Here is a 19,143-nt window from a genome sequence, read left to right as displayed (position 1 = left end):
CTTACTTTACTGTTAATTTTCTGCTATTCAGTCATCTTGCAAACTAGAACGTGGGAAATACACAATGTTTGCGATCCAAGTGACGTGCACGGTTGTTCTTTTGCAAGAATGTCAAGATTCCATTTTTTGTTATACTTCTGATTTTCTAGTTCAGATAGGAAAAGAAGAAATAGCCTGTACCAGCTAAGCCAAAAATAGTTTTGCTGTTTGTTCAATAACTTTTACAGACTAGAGACCTTAAAGATTGTGATGACATCTGGTTTAGTTGCTTGAGAACGTAGCAGTTCATCTATTGGAACAGACCTTTTTTCTACATAAGATTATCATGCCACAATTACGGTAATAAAAACTCCTCGCAGAAGAGTGTTAAGCATTGGAACGGGTTGCTTGGAGAGGTTGAAGTATCTTCATCCTTGCAGTTTGTGAAAACTCAGCCTTGGACAACCTGATCTAACATTGAAGTTGGTGTTGCACTGAACAGGAGGTTGGGCTAGATAAATCCAGAGGTCCCTTCCAACCTCAGCATCTCTGGGATACTGCACTAATAAGTGACTCTGAAGAGCTTGCAAATGGCAGCAGCTTCTTGTGCACAGAATACTGTCTTCTGTGTTTTCAAATGCTTCTGTCCTACTTGCTTATAACCAAGCTGTGATATTTCCTATTGATCCGCATCTCTTCTATTATGCGTATCTCAAGGTCTTCTTCACAGTTGGTTTGCATTAGTTTATGCAAGGAAGGTGGATGCTAATGGAAGTACAGGGCAAAATTTAAAGTAGTTAAAATAACTGACTTATTTTAACACAAGGAACAATAAGTTTAAAATATCAATGCTGCTTTTATATTTGTATAGGAATTAGACTTAGTATTTTAATGTCTTGCATAACAGAAGATAAGGAATGGTCTCCTCTTCTTCACTGTGTAGTTATATCTAGCACTGGTGACCAGCAACCTTTCCCCATCCTTCTGCCCCCCTCAGAATTTCTTCTTAAAGTGTATGCTGGAAATACTTCAGCACTGGTTGGTTGATCCTATATACACTGTACATAAACAGTCAATAGTGCATCAAGTGTGACAAGTGCATGGTGACAGGGGAAAAAAAGTATCAGTAGTTCCCCCATACAAACAAGAGGAGTGAAAGTGCCAAGACTTCTGACCTCACATGAGGCAAAATCAATGAATAGTCATCTGCTTACAAACTCCAGTGCTGCTTCAGTCACTGCCTAGGTATTTTTATGGAGTGATTCAAGCTATTTGCATTTTATTTCTCAGTTGTTCTTCTGTGTCCCTGTCCAGACTCAATGGTGGGGCTTTTACCAGAATGCCAGGCTGAGGGGTGGCGGGATGTTGTGAGAACAGACCTCTGCAGCAAAACACCCTCGTGCTTAAGAGCTCTAGAGTCAAGATTCCCATGGCAGCCTCCCTGCTCAGCTTTATTTATTTTTTTTTTTTTTGACGTGTGTGCACTGAGTAAATTGATAATACGTTGTGACCAATATACTGCTTTCAGCTTGCATTGTTGTTTTAACCAGTCATCAAGGTATGACAGTGTATGTTGCATATTATAATCGCACTCAGAAGTAGAAGCAGAACTGAGTCAGAAGACTTGTCTAAAAGATGGTGAAAGATGTATGTTCTTTTCAGTAAGTATGTGCTAGGAATTTATTAGAAGCTATAAAATGCTGAAATATAAGACAAAGGGAAAGTTCAGATTGTTTTAATAATTTAATTTTAAGACAAAGACTTCTGTGTGATAACTTGAAGCAATAATTCTTGGTGATAGAAAGCACATGGGCTGGGAAGACTGAAAAGCTGGAAATACCACTCCAGGTACCTGATGATTTGGTTCTCTGAGGCTATCTTGTGAAGTACAGCAGAAAATTCTATGAGGAGTGAAACTGATGAAGTCTAGTTTCCTACTGTATCTGTGCTCTACATCACTTTTTTTTACCCTTAGCCCCCCCTCCTCAATAAAAAAAAAAAAAAACCCAAAAAAAAGACCTCCAGCCCACCCTCCACCATTATAATATTGGAGGAGACTAAACCCATGAAGTTTCCCTGGACAAAAGTGAGCAGGTGGTCTTGGCTGGTTTGGACGTGACTATGTACTGACTGGCCAACTGATGGACCACACAAAGGTGGTGATGATTGAGGTTGCACTTTTACAGCCTCTTGCTCAATGGGGCACTACATTAAATTTCTTCTTCTATTCCCCACATAGCTGGTCATTTTTGTGAAATCTATCTGTGCAGTTGGTTCCCAAGTGTTTTTGAGAGCCTGGAAGGAGAGACAGAACAATCACAAGCCCTATCTTAAAAAAAAAAAAAAAAAAAAACAACAAAACCCAAAAAAATCCCCAAAACAAATCCTATGCTACCAAAAAAATGACCTAGTTAGGATGAGACACTGAAGTTTGTGTGGTTTGATGCTTTTTAGATAAGAATATATAAACTGTTTTTTGAAGAGGAACAGTTGAATCATCTCATTGGTCACTTTTCTGCTGTGATCTTTAGCTCCCTGTCCAACTTCAGATTTCTTTTTCAGAGCTTAATTTAGATACGCTGCTGTTCCATTTGAGTAACTTCTGTTCTTAGCGCAAATTGTAATTTGATAGAAAAGCCTTTCTGTCCGAAGTAATAACCAAATTATATTGTGTCTTCTGTTACCCTCTTCTCTGGTAGTGTAACTAAAACATTTATTTAAAATAATTTCTTGACTTTTTTGAATTTTAAAACTTTGGCAAAAGCCTAGTTGCTTTGTATTGTCAATATATTGAAACTGTTTTCATGCAGAACTTGCTAGGTGCCAAATCCTGTGGTCCTTTTTGCAATGAATTCTTTTTGGGGGGGTGTTTTAGATTACATAGGAGTTAATTAATTTTTTCCTGGTTTTTTAATGCAAATTTATTTTCAATTTTTAGAGAAACTTTATTGTATTTCTATGTTGCAAATCGGCTTTATTCCCAAAGAGCAAATAAAAAAATATAAGTGGTATAATACAGCATGCTAATGGAGACTTCTAGGATGTTTGCCCTATTTCAGTGAGAACAGCATCCTTGCTTAAACGAGAAAGCAAAATGCTTTTTGTTTGGGAACTCCCATGCTTTCTAATTCTTGGAACATCTTTGTCAGTAAATTCACTTTTGCTTCCAGTTTCTAACCCTCTGTTCTAATGTTAGTATGAGTTACGTGACAACAAGTTGTTCTGACGTTTATTACAGTAAATACAGTGTGAAATACTAACTGAGGTCCAGCCTCAGATACTCGAGTGCCACTTGTATTGAACGAGAATAGTGACAAAAATGGAGCTCAGTAGAGCTGACAGACTGGAGCAAGCATTGTCACCCGTCTGATGACCAGAACAGTCTCCACTTCTGTTACTCTGCTGAACAGCATTTGCTGGCTGCAGGAGAGGTGGCTGAAAGCATCAACAGTGGACAGAACCGACCTCGGTGACTTTGCCTCTTTTTATGTACTTGTCTGTCCTAAAGGTGATTGTCCAAGATTTAACGGTTTTAAGACACCTAAAAGTCATATTCTTTTATTGCGATGATTTTTCCCAGGGATAAGGAACTGGAGCTTAAGAAATAGCTAGAGGTGAATTAGGAGTTAAGATTTAGCTTGCTGAACAAGAACCAGAGTCTTTCACTTGATGGCAGCTTGCCATGCCTTTAGGAATGGGAGGCCCCCACCAGAACTAGCCATCTTGAATGTTCTAGCCAGACTCCTCTCCTTGCTCTCTGGAAGTGTGTTATCTTCACTGCTGTAAGCACATAGTATCTTACTGAGGTGTGACTTCAAAATTGCTTCTTGTTGGCAGTTGGAAACATGATTGTGAGGTTATAATCTGAGTCCTGCTGCTAAAGGTTCCTGAAAAGGAAGAGACGACATTGCAGATGTCACCCTGTAGTGGTATGTAAACCATAATAGAAAGCTGTTTGCAAAAGGGTGGCAGCTGAAATGTTTGTGTTATCTACACTTGCGTTCACCACTGATCCCATATACAGGTGTAGGCGCACATGACTCGTATGCGGGAGGGCATAGCTCAGTGCCCTCAGTAGTTTGATAGACATCATGTTTTCCCACCCCCTTGTTAAATGCACCTCTAGTTATAAGAAAAGAGGTTTTGGTGTTCTTTTAAGCTCAGTTCTCTGTTGTATTTTATTGCAGTACTTCATGAATGGCTTCCTGGGTTTGCTGCATAAGAAAATTCTCGCTGTTCAGAGTATTGTGGAAGAGAATTCCTCACCAAGCTGGCTGCTCTGGTGCTGCACTTGCTTAGCTTTTCTGATCTGACATACTTCTTCATAAAGCAGAAACATAAAACCTGAGGCACACAAATCTGACTGTTAGGCATACTGCATAGTAAATTTTATTTATCAGTGTGCTTTCTGGTTGTTTTCTGTGACAAGATAGCTAATAAGTCAATTCCAAAAGTGGAGTCCTGTGGAGCGCTGTGCAGTTTATTTTGGTATGAAATCTCTCTTGACAGCTGACAGTCCAGCCCCTGAGCAGTTTCGTGTATCTATGAAACTCTCACCTGCTGCTCATTTGGCATTCGGTACTCTTTCTCAGTTAAATCTTGAATGTTCTCCTTCTTACCCCTGACTGCCTCCTTGTGACTAGTTATTCAGTTTTCATGAAGAAATCGTGCTATTGGAACATTTCACATCTCTAATCATCTTTAGCTTCTTTTTGTTTGGAAGAAACTTAATGGAGAAGGAGACATGCAGTAGTTTTGATGTATCACTTACAAGTTCAGGAGCTTTGTGCTCTCTCAACTTGCCAGTTCTCCCCTCAGCTTTTTTTTTAGTGCCTTCCTTTCTGAATTTCTTCTCTGGGTCAGAATCAGGCCATGCCTTGTTTTGCTCTGGCATTTTAAGTAAAATCACATTCCCTGTGTTGTTCTTACAAGTCAATGTGCTTAAGTTGGCTTTTGACTTCAAGAGTTGACAGAATGGTAGAGGTATTGAATGTGCAGTTACAGAGGGAAAAGACGCACTAATATGTATCTACAAATTACAAATCTGAGAACTGAAAACTTTTACAGATTCCTTAACTACAAGCTGCAAATGAAGCTTTCCCCCCCCCGTTGCACACAAGAGGCAAATCCATAGGTAGCTAAGTTTCACCAGTCCGGATGCTTATGGAGCTGCACTTTTTTTTTTCCCCCCCTCTCTTGCTTATCTCCTTTCCTCTTACAACTGCAACCAAGTGCCAGGTCCTGAGCTCATGGCTGGGTTTCCCCCTGTCCTGCCACAGATGTTCAGCAATGGCAGTCATGCCTTTGGCAATCTCTAAAGCGAGACTACTTTCGTCAACTGCTTTCCTTTCTCACTCGCAGCACTTCTTTTAACGTCCTTGCCTCTCATACGCTCTTGTTGTCAGCATCACATCTCATTTCTTATGTGCTGGTTACAATCTCTTGAATTGCCTCTTCAGTGTCCTCATTATCTGTTTCTTTTGGGGTTTTTTATGCTTACTGCTGAAGCTCTAATTCAGTCTTTGCTTACTTCCATGGTCTGAAATAATCTGAATTTCTTCATTAATGAGAGGTGCAAGTTACTTTCAGTTCAGCACTGATTTTTTTTTTTTAATTTATTTTCTTCCCCATATTCTTCTGCCAAGGCATTAGACTCTGCAGTCTTTGAAGAGTAGACAAGGAATAGTCAGGAATTAATTCAAATTATGGACCAGAATTTATTTCCCTTTCAGTTACTGTTTTGTTTGGCGTTGTTGTTGTTGTTGTTTTGTTTGTTTTGGTTTGGGTTTTTTTTAATTTTTTGGTAAGAGCCAATCATTGGGTCTATATATCAAGATATGAGGATGGTTTCCTTGGGCTCTCTCTGATGGAGATACAGAGAGGCTGTTCCCTGGGGCAAGGGGGCAATGAAGTGTGGATTCTTCATGCAGCGTCTCTACCCTTGCTCAGCTGGTGTTGGTAAAGACATGAAATGTTATCAGTGATAACTTGCAATGGTTTGTCTTTTGTTTCTAGAAATAACAGTTGGTATCAGAAATGAGAGAAATTTCCTTGTTCCCTTTCTGTTTAGTCTCCATGGAGAATTCTATACCAAAAGTATAGATGCAGAAATGATTTACAAGAAAACACATTCAATTACAAGTACTTGCTTTGGGCTTAGTGAGGGAAGATAAGAGATCACAAAAAGCATGTCCAAGAAGCTTTATGTATTTGGGATGTGAGGCATTTGACTCCCTTTGTGTTAGTGGTGAACATACTTTTGTAATTGAGAATTGAATTGGGCCTCATTTCTTCATTCTGTTTCTTAAAGTTGAATTATAACTGTAGCGGCTGAGGCAGCTGTAAAGCAGTGGAACAGGTTTATATTTCGCGTGTCAGTTAACATGGAGGGAGAATTGAAGTATGCCTTTCTCTTGTAAATAGCCAGGCGTTTCTCTTTATGTAAATAGGTGGTGTGTCCTCCAACTGTGCTTTCTCCTTCATTTGCTGAGGTTTTTTAAGACCACTTATGCTTGTTTGACTGCAAGATAAGCAAGGAAATTATTGAAAACAGGTTTTAAAATCTAACCTGGAGTATTCTTCCTCTGTTGCTCTGCTAATGCTTTGCATGCTGACCTAGAAGAATCCCCGTCCAAGATACTAGGTACTGTAATTCAGTCTTCAACTGTATTAATTATTTTCTCAGCTGCCTGTCAGTTGTGCTTAGTCCTGGTGAAGTAGTCGAGCGGCCATGTTATGTATGCCTTTCTCCTCTGTCAATTAGACTTGTATCACCTTTTCTCTTCACGTGGAGATTGTGTGATAAAAAGGTTGGAAAGTATTTAATAAGTAAAAACCTGTTGTCTTGTTCTAAAACAGACTTAAAGCAGTGTGTCTTACACTTTGCTACTGCATGAGATAGAAGTTGGTAGTGGATCTGCGGAGATTTCAGATACCCTGTATAGGATACTGATGGTTGTGTGCTTTTTACAGTAGCATGTGAGTAGTGGTGTGTGTGTGGTACAGTACCAGTGCACCATCTCCACCACACCCCTTGCTGCTTCCTCTAATGGTATAACTTCAATATTAAGGGCATTTTTCAGAGAGAGAGGGAAGAATACAAATTCTCTTCTTTGTTCCTAGAGTGATGCCCATCATTAACTAACACTTTGCTTTCAGTAATAGATTTTAATTCTTGACCTTCTAGAGCCTTTGAAAAACGTAGAATATTTTACAGAATTGCTATGCTTAGTATACTTGGGCAGTTATGTATGTATTATGTTCACATGATGTGTGGAGACACATCTGTTTTTAGTGCTTTCTGGGTTTATGTAGTCTATCAGAAATGCTGTATTTGTTTTATTTAAATGGAAAGAGAGGTCTTCATTTCTCAGAAGTTTTCTCATTTTTGCTTCACAGAAACTATCTTAGAGCATGGACACCAGTAAGAAGACAGAACCCCCTTTATCTGTAGAAATGGTACAACAAAGGGCCAATCCTGATCGCAGTCCTTCAGCATCGATTTATGTTCCGGAGCAAGGTGGCTACAAAGAGAAATTTGTAAATGCTGTGGAAGATAAATATAAATGTGAAAAATGTCACCTCATCTTATGCAATCCTAAACAGACTGAATGTGGACACAGATTCTGTGAGACCTGCATGAATGCCTTGCTAAGGTATGTTGTTTGTTGTGATAGAACGTGTTGATGCATTTAAATCTTGTGAACCGCTGAAAATAGCGTGGACGCTGTTGTAGTTTTAGGAATACATTACGCCAATGCCCTGGCTCAAAGCAGCCTTCTGCTTGTGGCTTGCTTGCTTATTTGTTACCCATATGCTGGTGCAAACATTTGTGTTCTACTCTGGGTCAGAATGAGACAACTAAACTTTCCATCAATGTTGTGGAAACAGTTATTAAAGCGGTTTAATCCCGTGTAGTGATGTGTTAGGTAAGAATTTCATTGCCTGTGGAGCCTAGACTGAGTAGCTATTTCAGGTGACTGCTAAGATTTGGTGTTTTGCTAAGTTGACTAAGTTTCTAAGTTTCAGGTGACTGCTAAGTTTTGGTGTAAAATACACTCAGTAAATCATGGTTGTGCAAGGAAGCGAGCCTGCAGCGGCTCCTTAGAGTGATAGTACCTAACCTTGCTGTGGACCCAGCCTTGCAGATGAGTTGTGGGACCCTTGGATAAATGTAACTGCTTGTGGAGCTTCCTCTCCCTGTAACCCTTCTAGCTCTATGTCTTGGGGCTTTATGTTTTGTGGGTTCTGGTAGGGTCAGGAAGGCTGGCTTCTCTATTACTGAGATGGTTGGGCCAGAGTGCGAAGTGCATGAGTGAATGTTACAGGCATAAAACGAATGCTGAGAGATGCAATCTTCCCCAGTCTAGGTAAGAATAAAAATGCGATCATTCAAGGAGTATCTAGCTTTTAAGAAATATCTGTGCATCAGTAAAGTATATTTCTTTGCCTCTCAACTTTGATGCATTGCTACTGATTGTATTCAGCAGTGTGATTTCAAAACTTGGTCTAATGTTTGGACACCATTCTGCAAGCTTTAATCTCCTGGGGTAAATAAGCAGTCAATACTTCCATTTACCACTGGGAGAGCAGAGGTATAGAAGAGATCGAGCTTGCTCGATGTTGCACACTGGACTATTAACAGAGAGAGGATTTGACTTTGAAAGGTCTTGGTGATCTGCTTATTTTTGGTGACCATCCTGGCTCTAGTATTAGTTTATATTTCTCTTGGAAATGCTGTAATCTCAGTAGATATAAATCAAGACTACATGCAGCATGGCAGAAGAGATTGGAGGATATTACATTACTCTGTCTCGTGATAAAGAGTAACCTCTGCACTGGGCAAATACAAGGGTCCGTAGCTCACTAACCCGCTCCTGTAGGTTTTGTGCTACAGCATGCCAAATTTAAAACAACATCAAAAAAACCCCACCAACTTTTCTTTCAATACACATTTTTCAGGTGAGGCGTAGTTTGTATTTAAAAAATGCAGTTATTTCTTTCTGAATATATGTTTTTGGAAGACTCTTACATGGTTAATAACAGTGACTGCAGAAAAGCAAACACCTGCCACGCTTGGATGTGTGCAGATGGACAGAGCAGATCCTTAACAATCTAAGCAGTAACAATTCTGGCATTGCTGGAATCTGGGCAGTTTTCCTTCCCTGCTGTGAGACATGCACATGTGCTTATTACAGTGCAGCTAGAATATGTGTAATTTTACCTTCCTGACTTTCCCACCAGTCTGTTATTGAAAAGGACACATGGGTAAGACCATCTACTACTTTGCTCTTTCATTCATGTTATTTCACTATATTTTAAGTGCTTGTTGCAAACAAATTCTTTATTAAAATTAAATTTACAGCTCCTTTTTTTTTTTTTTTTGAGAAATAAAGTGTGCCATAAAACTGGAAGCAAAATAAGTTTACGTTGTTTCTGTATTTGGCACAAAAAATTTTCATTTAGTGTTGATATGCTGCCACGCGCACACACTGATTACGTGCTAGCAGGTTCTGTTCCAGGGTTATTTGAGGACAAAGAATTGTGAGTCAGTGTAGCTAACACAGTAAAGATGTCTGCTCAGTATGCAGCAGTAGTTTAAAAGAGCAAGCGGGATGCTTGAGTGAATTCAGTAAAAGCAAGGAAAGCATGACATTGTATTAAACACTATATGCCCTCAAGTAGATTAGTTCCCCCCCCCCTTTTTTTTAACTTAAGAAAAATATTACAGATATTGAAGCTGCAAGGTAGTTAAGATGCTCAGAAATATGACGAGACACAGAATGGTCAGTTTAAAGAGTAGAAGCCAGTGAGACGATTTGAAATAATATACTGATTATATAACATCATCGAACTTACTCAGCCTCTTACATTGATTTGCACTGCTGCTAGCAGCCACAACTCATGTAGCCTGTCAATGAGTTGCTTTACAAAAGAATTTACCTAGCTTTTACCTAGTGCTTTTCATCCATAGATCTCAGTGCTTTACAAGGGAGATCAGTATGACTATCCCCATTTTACATGGGGAAGGGGAGCTAAAAAGGAACAAAGGGATTTACACTACAACACCTAGGAGGTCAGAGCCAGAGGCAGCTGTTGGAACCCAGGTTTCCTACATTCCAGTTCAATGTCTGTCCACGGGCTGCTCTGCTCCTCAACCTACCTGTTGTCCAAGAGGTCACAAGTTTGCTAATTAGATTACCAAAACAGCTATGTGGCAATAGTTCAGATAAAGGGAAGAGCAAGGATCTGTAACCGTTGCTAAAACCAGAACAGACTTGAAGGAGATGGACATAAATACTTTTTACCCTAAAAGGATGTATAATTGACTGTCAGAGAAAGTAAAGTTTAATTAGGTGTTGTTTGAAAGAGGACTGGATAATTGAAGAGACAATATTTTGCCGGTTTGCACAGATAGATTGAGAAGTGACGAAAATTGTGGATCAGGTTCGGCCTGTAAAATAGGGAATGAATTTTGCCGCCTTGAAGAAAACCACTCAGCAGTTGGCTGGAGGCGTGGTGGTGGTGCTGGTGGTCTTTTTTTCCTCGGGAATGTCAGATACTGTCCATTGAAAACTCAGTGTTCAAATTTTTTGAAATGACATCACATTATTTAATTATAATAAACTTTTCACTTTTAATTATTTTAAGATATATTGAATAACCATAACCAAGTGCCTCATAAATGGAAATTTTTGTACTGCAAAAATTCAGATGAGTTAAAATAGTTTTTCTCCTTTTCTTTTCTCTCCAGTTCTTCTAGTCCAAAATGCACCGCGTGTCAAGAAAGCATAGTAAAAGATAAGGTATTTTTAAAATTGTTTCTTATTCAAGAGAATTGAATTGTGTGGCTTACATAAGATGTTATTGCTTTATGGTAATTATTTCGTAAGCCTAATAAGCTACCTGAGGAAGATAGTTTTGTTACAAAACCTAGCCCATGTATTTTATATAGCAAGACAGCTCATTTTTACTGTTAACCACATGGTAGAAAACAACATGTCAGCTTCATCCCTAATGGTCCAGCCAGGTGTCACATCTTGTTTTCATGGTTGGGAACTGCAGCAACACATAGCAGTTGTTCTCCCATCAACTGGGGGGATGATAAGAAATACTGCATCTTCTGTAGATGAAGAGAGACGACAGACCGAGGCAAACCTTACTCCTGATTTGGGTCCAGACCTGTGCCTACTGTTTCACTCATCTGTTTTTACAATGTGGTGTTCTGTGAACCACACTGGAAGCAGAACAGTGTAGAGTTACGGTAACTGTCATAGAATCAGATTCTTTTTGTGTAGGTAAGTTTTTTTCATTGATACCCTCTTCACTGTTTTTCACAGCAAACCTTTGTGTTGCCTTTGAATGGTTGAGGGTAGAGAAAATTCTTTTTGACTTAGTACGTGGTTTATGCAGTTTTTACATGAGATTTTTCTAAAGTGTTTAGTAAATTCTTTCTGTTAGTAGTCTTTCCTGCCTAAATAAATACTTGTAATAGTAACTATTTTCAAGAAGAGTTTAACAGGTACATTAATCTCTCCTTGTCTTAACTCAAAATAGTTCTCTGATCAGTGCTCAGTGTAATTCATTTTTGACATGGGTGGGCTCTGCAGGAGCTCAGACTGATAATCACAATGCCTATTTTACTTGTTGTTTTAACTCTGACTTTCTAGCTCCCAATATACGTAAATGTGTACATTTGTTATGAAACTTCAAATATCTCTAAAACAGGAGGAGGAAGAGGAGAAGGGCAGCGTATATTAAATACATGTTAGACTAACTCTGCAAGTCAGTGATTTTCATGAAACTGGAAACCTTTCTCTTACCATAGAATGTTGATGTCCAAAATCCCTGGAGAGCTTTTATACAGTCTTGGAAAAACTGTATAAAAATCTTCTTACCTTAACTTCAGTCAGCAAAACTGTACCTAGTAACCCTGTGAATTCCTTTGGAAAAAAAATACTACAGTATTGGCAAATTGATTATTTAAATGAGATTTGTTGATCCATTAAACTTCATGTGCATCTGAAGAGTAAACAGAAATCAGTGACCTGTGTCAGATGAGATTGGATGAGAACGGTTGGAGCGTTTCCTTCTTCACTGATACTGGGGATAGATTCATAGTTACTGCAGACAGATCTGGTCATAATTCTTTGTTGTTGTTAAATGTTAGTATGCAGAACTGTTCTGTAATTGCAGTATCCCTGCAGTGTGTACGGTATCACAGAACTCCATTTGTCAGAGAGGTAGTCACAGGTTGGGCTTGGTTCTTTGGTATTTCTTAATGGTCATGAAAGCAATTGCAAAATAACCAGAAGGTTTTATCCCTTTGTCTTGGATTTCAAAATAGTAGTAATGGGTCTTCAGTCCTCATCCCTGGTTCCTGCTGTTAGCAATGGGGCTTCTTGAGAGTGCAGTTACATTGTCTCTTTATCTTTTATGGAGTATCACCCATAAAAGGTGAAAAATCCAAATCCCAAGCTCTCTATTTCTAACTTCTTGCAGTTCTATTATAGAGAGAAAATGCTGGAAATGCTTATAAACATTAAAATGGAGAGATGGTTAAAGCTGCTTATCTGTAAAATAATAAACCTTTTCCAGTCTTAAGACCTTAGAAAGTGTCTTTAATTCTGTGTTACCGCTGAAGTGCAAGTAGGTTCTAATTAACCAGTCTAGTCATTGTGGGACTTCCGTGAAACCCTTCCTCTCTGAACTCCTGTGCTTTGGCTCTTTTTTGTCTTATGGTATTGTGCCTAATACACCAGCTTCCCAAACAAAGTAGGGAGTTCTAGATTATGTAGGCCTATTATTGACAAGCAAATAGCAAAAAATGTAGCCCTTTCTTGTACCTTTCCTTTTATTGTATTTATAGTAGAAGTGAAACAGTAGTAGACCATCTGTCCAAATAGTCTCTTTCATTGGGCTATTTCATAGTGGAGGAATCTCTGATGTGCACATTCAATAAAAATTGAATGATAGGATTTTATTTCTGGCACATAAAGCTAGAATTAAATGACACTGCTGTAGCCAAATTGCATGGCTTCTACTTTATTTGAACTGGCATATTCTTGACTGGTTTCAAATTTCTAAAATGAAATTATTTTTGATTTTTAGGTATTTAAAGATAACTGTTGCAGGAGAGAACTACTTGCCCTTCAAATATACTGCAGAAATGAAAACAAGGGCTGTAAAGAACAACTGTCTTTGGGTCAATTACTGGTAAGTAATCTAACGTAGTCATAAGCTTCCTTTTGAGTTAAAGAATGAGAAGAAATCTTGCAAATAAAAACCTCGGTCCATTTCTTGACTTATATGAGTGATTAATCTGATTTATAAATGTCGTAATAGAGTGAAACTGTTTTGAAACTCAGCTTTTCAATGAGCTATAAGGAATTGTAGTTAAGAGTCATGTGACTGTGTGACACTAAAGCTCAGAAATGTAAATGCATGAAGCAAACGAGAACTAGATGGAGAACCAAAATTGGGAAAAATCTTAATGTATACTTTACAAATGTGAGAAATTTGAATTCTTTTTTTGGTCTGGTGTTTTGTTTGGTTTTTTTATTTGCCAGTCTTAATCCTCTTATGTAAGTGGTGGTTTATGCATGGAGTTAAAGCTTTGGCTTCTCCAAACTTGTACAAAATAATTTGTAACTTTGTTTCATGAAGGCATAACATAGCAGTAATCCAGTAATTTAACAGTTGGAAGGGATGGCTACACGCAGTCTGCAGTGAGATGTGTGTAGGTACTTAAACTTGTTTTGAATGAGCAAGCTCAGGTACTTAACTTAAAGCAGCATCTATGTTTATGCAGAATAACGTACCTTGAAAAAGAACACTTACCTTTTTGTTTAAATAGCCTGTGTGGAATTTTGGATTGTAGTAGATTGCTTTTAGTGTAAAAGTAGCTTGTGTACATCTATAGTACAATTAAATCTGCTGTCTAGGTAAATGGAGTGTAAAGTCAGAAATGTGTTCCTGAGTAGATTTGTTAGTGTTTGCTCTTGCACAATATGGTGCACAAAATAACTTTGCTTGCTTTAGTTCTGAAGTTATTTACTCTGGATGTGGATACAAGACATGCACAAAACTTAGTTGGCTTGACTTTTTTTTTTTAATCTTTCAGATGCATTTGAAAACTGATTGTCAATTTGAAGAACTTTCGTGTCCTCATGCTGATTGCAAAGAAAAAATACTGAGAAAAGATTTGCCAGACCATGTAGAGAAGACCTGTAGATACCGGGAGACAACCTGTAAATACTGTAAAAGCCAAGTCCCAATGATTATGTTGCAGGTGCAGTATTTTCTTGTGTATATAGAACAAGATTCCATACATGAATGTGGAGTAATAACTCTTCTTGTGCTTCTGTGTAGCTGCCAGTAGAGCCTTGGCCTCTCAGCCAGCTTTAGTAAGTCAAAAAAGAAAATAAGCTCACTTTCAAAACATGTATCTTTGCTGCAAAAACACTAGCTACTGCACTGACTGGGAAACATTTCCTTTTTTCTGATGTTCAGATACTGCATCTAAAAAATTTTCAGACCCACTGCATAATATTGACACTAAAGTAATTTTTGCTATGCTTTTTTATTTTGCTTAAATTGATAGCAATAATGCAACCACCATCAAAGCAATTAAATGTGCAGAAAAAGTATAAGCATAACAATTGACTGGAGAAGCAATATCTTTCTATATAATCCTTCTTGGGTACTGTGTCATCTGTTAGGAGGGGAAAGGAGGAAACAATTAAAACCAAATTGTGTCTTGGCATAACCGACAATGGTACATGATAGGTCAAGGCAGTTACTGCTGTTCTTGGCATACAGGTAGGTTGTCTGATAAGCAGCATGTTGTGGGTCAGAAGTATAGAGCAAAGGTTGAGAAAGTCAAACTTACTTTACACATGGAATTGTAACTGGACTGTGTTTGCATTATTTCACATTGAACCATATTGTGCCGAATCTCTCTTGCTGTAATTTTAACTTTTTAAAAAAAAAAAAAAATGTTTACATCATTTCGATAGTTTGAAGCTCTCAGACATTGGACCCTCTTAGTATAATAAGAGTGATGTGAGACTTCACCTGACAAACAATAGACAAGAACACAAATGAAAATGAAGTTCTCAATGATAAGAAGCATTCTTTGCTCAGAGATGTCATTACAAAAGGCATAGGTAGAATCTCACCAAGCTCTGTTTTAGTTATAGCTTACAATTGAGTGTGTACTTGCAAGGGCTGGTACTTTAATAATTGTGCATTACGTAGCATAAGGTGGCTGAGATGTGAAAATACATAGAAAAAATTGTTTACACTGTGTCTAATCTTGCACATTCTGATGCAGAAGCGAAGCTGTGTTTAGTTGGATCATGGATGCTGTTCTCACAGAATTCTCGTTAGGCTGGGAATTGACATGAGGCAGAGAGTGACATTAAAAATGTGTAGTGACTTTAACAGACAAAATCAGTGAGTATTAAATATGTCTCATTGTACAAGCTGGATTTCCATATCTAAGCAACATGCTCACAGATTCCTTGTAGCAGTTGCTTTTTATAGGAGTAATATAGTTAAATTTTTGAGAGTCTGAAATCATCCTTACATCTTGAGGAACATAGAACGATGTTTTATTTTAAAAGCTCTCTCTTCTATCAGATACTGATGGATTTGACATTTATGAAATCTTTGAACTAGCGGTAGCTTTCAAGATAGAAGCTGAAACAAGTTTTAGTCTACCAGATTTTTAATTCACAGTGAAACCTATTTTAGACATACATGTTGAAAACAGGAATGGCATACTACTCTGAAGTACGGAAAAGAGTGTTTGTAAATAAAGTAATTGTTCTCCAAAATCTGAACTGGTGGAATTCTGAGTTGCTTTAAGAGGTAATAGAATTAGCTTATCCAGAGAACCAAAGAGGTTTGTTAAAATGCAGTTTTATGTTGAGATGTCACTCCTTTAGTTGTATTAAAGTTGGTACCACTATTCACCTGCACTTAAGTTCTAAACAAATCTGCAGTTGTAAATGAGAGCATTTCCAAGGAGTGTTACATGTTCTCATGTTATCATTGACTTAAATGTTTCAGTACATAGAAAAAGGACAGTTTTGCTTCCATGCTGCTTTAAGGGTGCAGAAAGCTCCAGAATTAGAAGATTAACAATTGGCTGCTATTTTTAAATTTTTTTTGCCTAGATTTTTAAAAGTTCAGTGATAATCGAAATGTAGATGGCTTTATTTGTTGTGGCCTGATAAAATGTTACCTCATTGTACTTTGGTAATGAGAATCAGAAGCTTAATTGGACTATACATTTGAATGAAAGGCTCCTTTTGACTTCTCATTTGAATTTTGTCACCCAGAGCTTGAGTTCATCTCTAGCTTCTCTAGCCTAAAATCTTCTCTAATGTAATAATGACTGAAGCAGGCCTCAGTGACTTGAACTGAAAATGGAGACAGAGGGAGTGTACCGAGAAAAAGGTATGCAAATGGAAACAAAAATAATTTTACCGGATTATGTATGGTTCATGTCTTCATAGAATCCTATGACCCATGGGGTAGGAAATCCCCGTTGTTGGAGGCAAACTCTTAAGTTAACAGTGTTAGTACACATTTTTTTAAATGGCATTTGTCTTGCCTGCACTGTCACTAGGTGAGTTAACTTCTTAATTTCTTTTGTTTAAACCATCTAAAAAGTTGGGGGTTTTTTTGTCCCAAAGCTACCTTTTTCCATCCTGTAACTCCTGACAGATAAAGGTGGTGCATAGTTAAAACAGAAATTAGTAGCCTGAAATGCTTCTGAATTATTAAATTTTTCTGTGAATAGTCCACTGAACTATTTGGAAGTGCTTCTCCTATCAAATTGATACTTGGGCAGCAGTAGTATGGTGCAGATGTGGAAGGACAGCATTACTTGGTGCCTGGGCTCTTCACTCCTGCCCTGGCCACAAACACGCTGTCCCAGGCAGAGCCTCCAAGGCAATCTGGACTCGACTCAGTAGTCCGAAATACCACTGAGCTGACTGGGACAGCCACCAGACATTGTCATCTTGCTCCCTTGTCACTACTCGGGAACCAGACATGTTCCCAGTGTGGCACTGGCTTCTCAGGGAAGCCGTATTGATATCCTGTGTTCCCTTCACCTGTGCCAGGTGCCCTGCACGGGCTGTTACCCGCGTTACATGCTGCACTTGGCTTTGTGTGCTCGACTGTGAATTTAGCTGGTCGGTGGGAAGAGGATTTTGCCACTGGAATGGGATTACTCTGGTGCATCCTGAAGTCATTGAAAAGGCTCCGCTTGGTTTCAGTGGGTAGGCCCTGGGATGCAGAATGACGACTGAGAAGTTGCATGTTGCCTCTTTATCCTGAACTGAGAGTCAGTGTCATAGCCTTTGCCAGATAATTTGGGTAGGTTAGAGAAGAGACTAAGTGAAAGTTAGCGAATGAATGTTAGAAGGGAGTATTATTTTTCTAGTTTTGTAGTTGATAAACCATTAAAGAAGCTTATAGGGCAGTAGGCTCCCAAAGCTGTGCGGTAGCGTGTGATGTCTCTCTCCAACGTGATTACAGATGTGTTCAGAAGGAGGGGGCCCAGGTCCAGTCCTTGAGTCTGAGCAGAAATGGCCCTATGGGCCAGAGTACCACAGTCACCCTGACAGCGGCTACTCCGGGGAGAGATGTCAGTCCGTTAGCGTTGCTCCTGGTTGGGAATCCATGTCCTGTTGGGATGGGACTGAAGCTGGCTCCTCAGCCCCATGTTTTGGGAGGCTGTCCCAGCTCTCTGGCTAAGGAGCAGCTTAGGTTTCCTTGCTTTCTGTCGCAGTGACTGTCTACATCATTACTGGGCAAAAAGAGCATGCTATTTGTTCTTCCTTTTCTAACAGGCTTATAAATCTAGACCTTTGTTTCCTTTGCTTTTCTTAAGTTCCAGAAATGAAACAGTTTGTTTCAAGTTGAATGGGACATGTCACTTGACATGAAACGAAAATTTTTTTTTTTATTTTTCATTTTGTTGATTAAAAACTAAGAAATGTAAATTCAATTAGCTTGGGCCTTATTTTCTTCCCTCCCTGTGGTGATACGGTTTAACAGCTATAGTGAAGTATCTGTCATCATCTTAGTTCAGATCAAAATGCCTGCCCAGCATCATGATAATATTTCAGCATTTCTTTGAACTTTGGGTGTATAACAGTGAGACTTAGTACCAGGTGATTGGGAATCAAAATTAGAAAAGAATTGGAAGGGGAATATCCGTACATAGGAAAGGCAGATTCTCTGAGAGTGGGCAGTGTACACTTCTGAAGAGCTTTTGCATGCACTGAATACTCTTACTAAAAAGGACATCTGCAATCATTTTGCTTGCTCTTTGATGGCCATTTTTGTGAGTAATTCTTGGGGAACAAAACTTGACCTTTGTTATTGTTTCATTGCTCTAAGTAAAAACAATAAAATGGGAAACAGATAGATTTCCTCTGTGTGGGAAAACACAAGAAAACTCTTGGTTTTGCTTCAGAATATCGACACATCTATTCAAAGTGTAAACTGATGTTTGAGCAATTGCAGTTCTGTAACTCTACACAATTGGGGTAAACATTGGGGGAAAAAAAATATTGTGTGTGGCTTTTAATTACTGTAGGATGCTTTCATTTGCAGGTAAGTCCTCTCTTTAATTTCAGAGTAAGAGTTGATTTGTGATTTCTTTTGCTTTTTCCCCTATAGAAACATGAAGATACAGACTGCCCGTGTGTCATGGTTTCATGTCCTTATAAATGTAGTGTTAAAACACTCATGAGGAGCGAGGTAAGAAGTCATGCCCAGTGTTGTGCTGAAAAATTAAATGTTTTTTTAGTAAGATCTCGCAAGAATTTTGCCAGAAGCCATTTCCTTATTAAAATGTGAGATCTAAGGAAAAGCTTTTTCTACCACACAGTTAAGTGTGATAACACTCAAATATTTTTCATCATTTCTTGAAAAACTATTTAAAAATAAATAATTTCTTAGTTTTGTGTCATTATTACACTTGGCTTGCCCAAGATTAGAGCATGTCTTTCCTGCTTTCATTTTTACTAGCTCTCCCCCTGCCCTTCCCTCATTTGAAGCATTTGTTGAGCACAATAGAGCAGCATCTTGGGGTAGTTAGCTTATATTAAAATAAAAAGAGAGAATTAAAATTTAGTGCAC

General features: G+C 38.5%; 1 protein-coding gene across 11 annotated transcripts in view; it reads left to right on the top strand.

Moving 5' to 3' along the window:
- TRAF3 (TNF receptor associated factor 3) overlaps positions 1 to 19,143 on the top strand; it is a 73,303-nt gene that overhangs the window by 30,866 nt on the left and 23,294 nt on the right. For all 11 annotated transcript variants that reach the window (XM_075753494.1, XM_075753491.1, XM_075753492.1 and 8 more), the window contains 5 exons: positions 7,378 to 7,634; positions 10,733 to 10,784; positions 13,090 to 13,194; positions 14,102 to 14,269; positions 18,682 to 18,762. In XM_075753494.1, the coding sequence (XP_075609609.1) occupies positions 7,393 to 7,634; positions 10,733 to 10,784; positions 13,090 to 13,194; positions 14,102 to 14,269; positions 18,682 to 18,762 (648 nt within the window). In that variant the 5' untranslated portion in view covers positions 7,378 to 7,392. The remainder of the gene's footprint in view (positions 1 to 7,377; positions 7,635 to 10,732; positions 10,785 to 13,089; positions 13,195 to 14,101; positions 14,270 to 18,681; positions 18,763 to 19,143) is intronic.

Source organism: Balearica regulorum, chromosome 5 (assembly GCF_011004875.1).
Source record: "Balearica regulorum gibbericeps isolate bBalReg1 chromosome 5, bBalReg1.pri, whole genome shotgun sequence".
Classification (NCBI taxonomy): Eukaryota; Metazoa; Chordata; class Aves; order Gruiformes; family Gruidae; genus Balearica; species Balearica regulorum.
The sequence above is the reverse complement of the archived record's forward strand: the minus strand, read 5'-3'. Positions and strand labels throughout refer to the sequence as shown.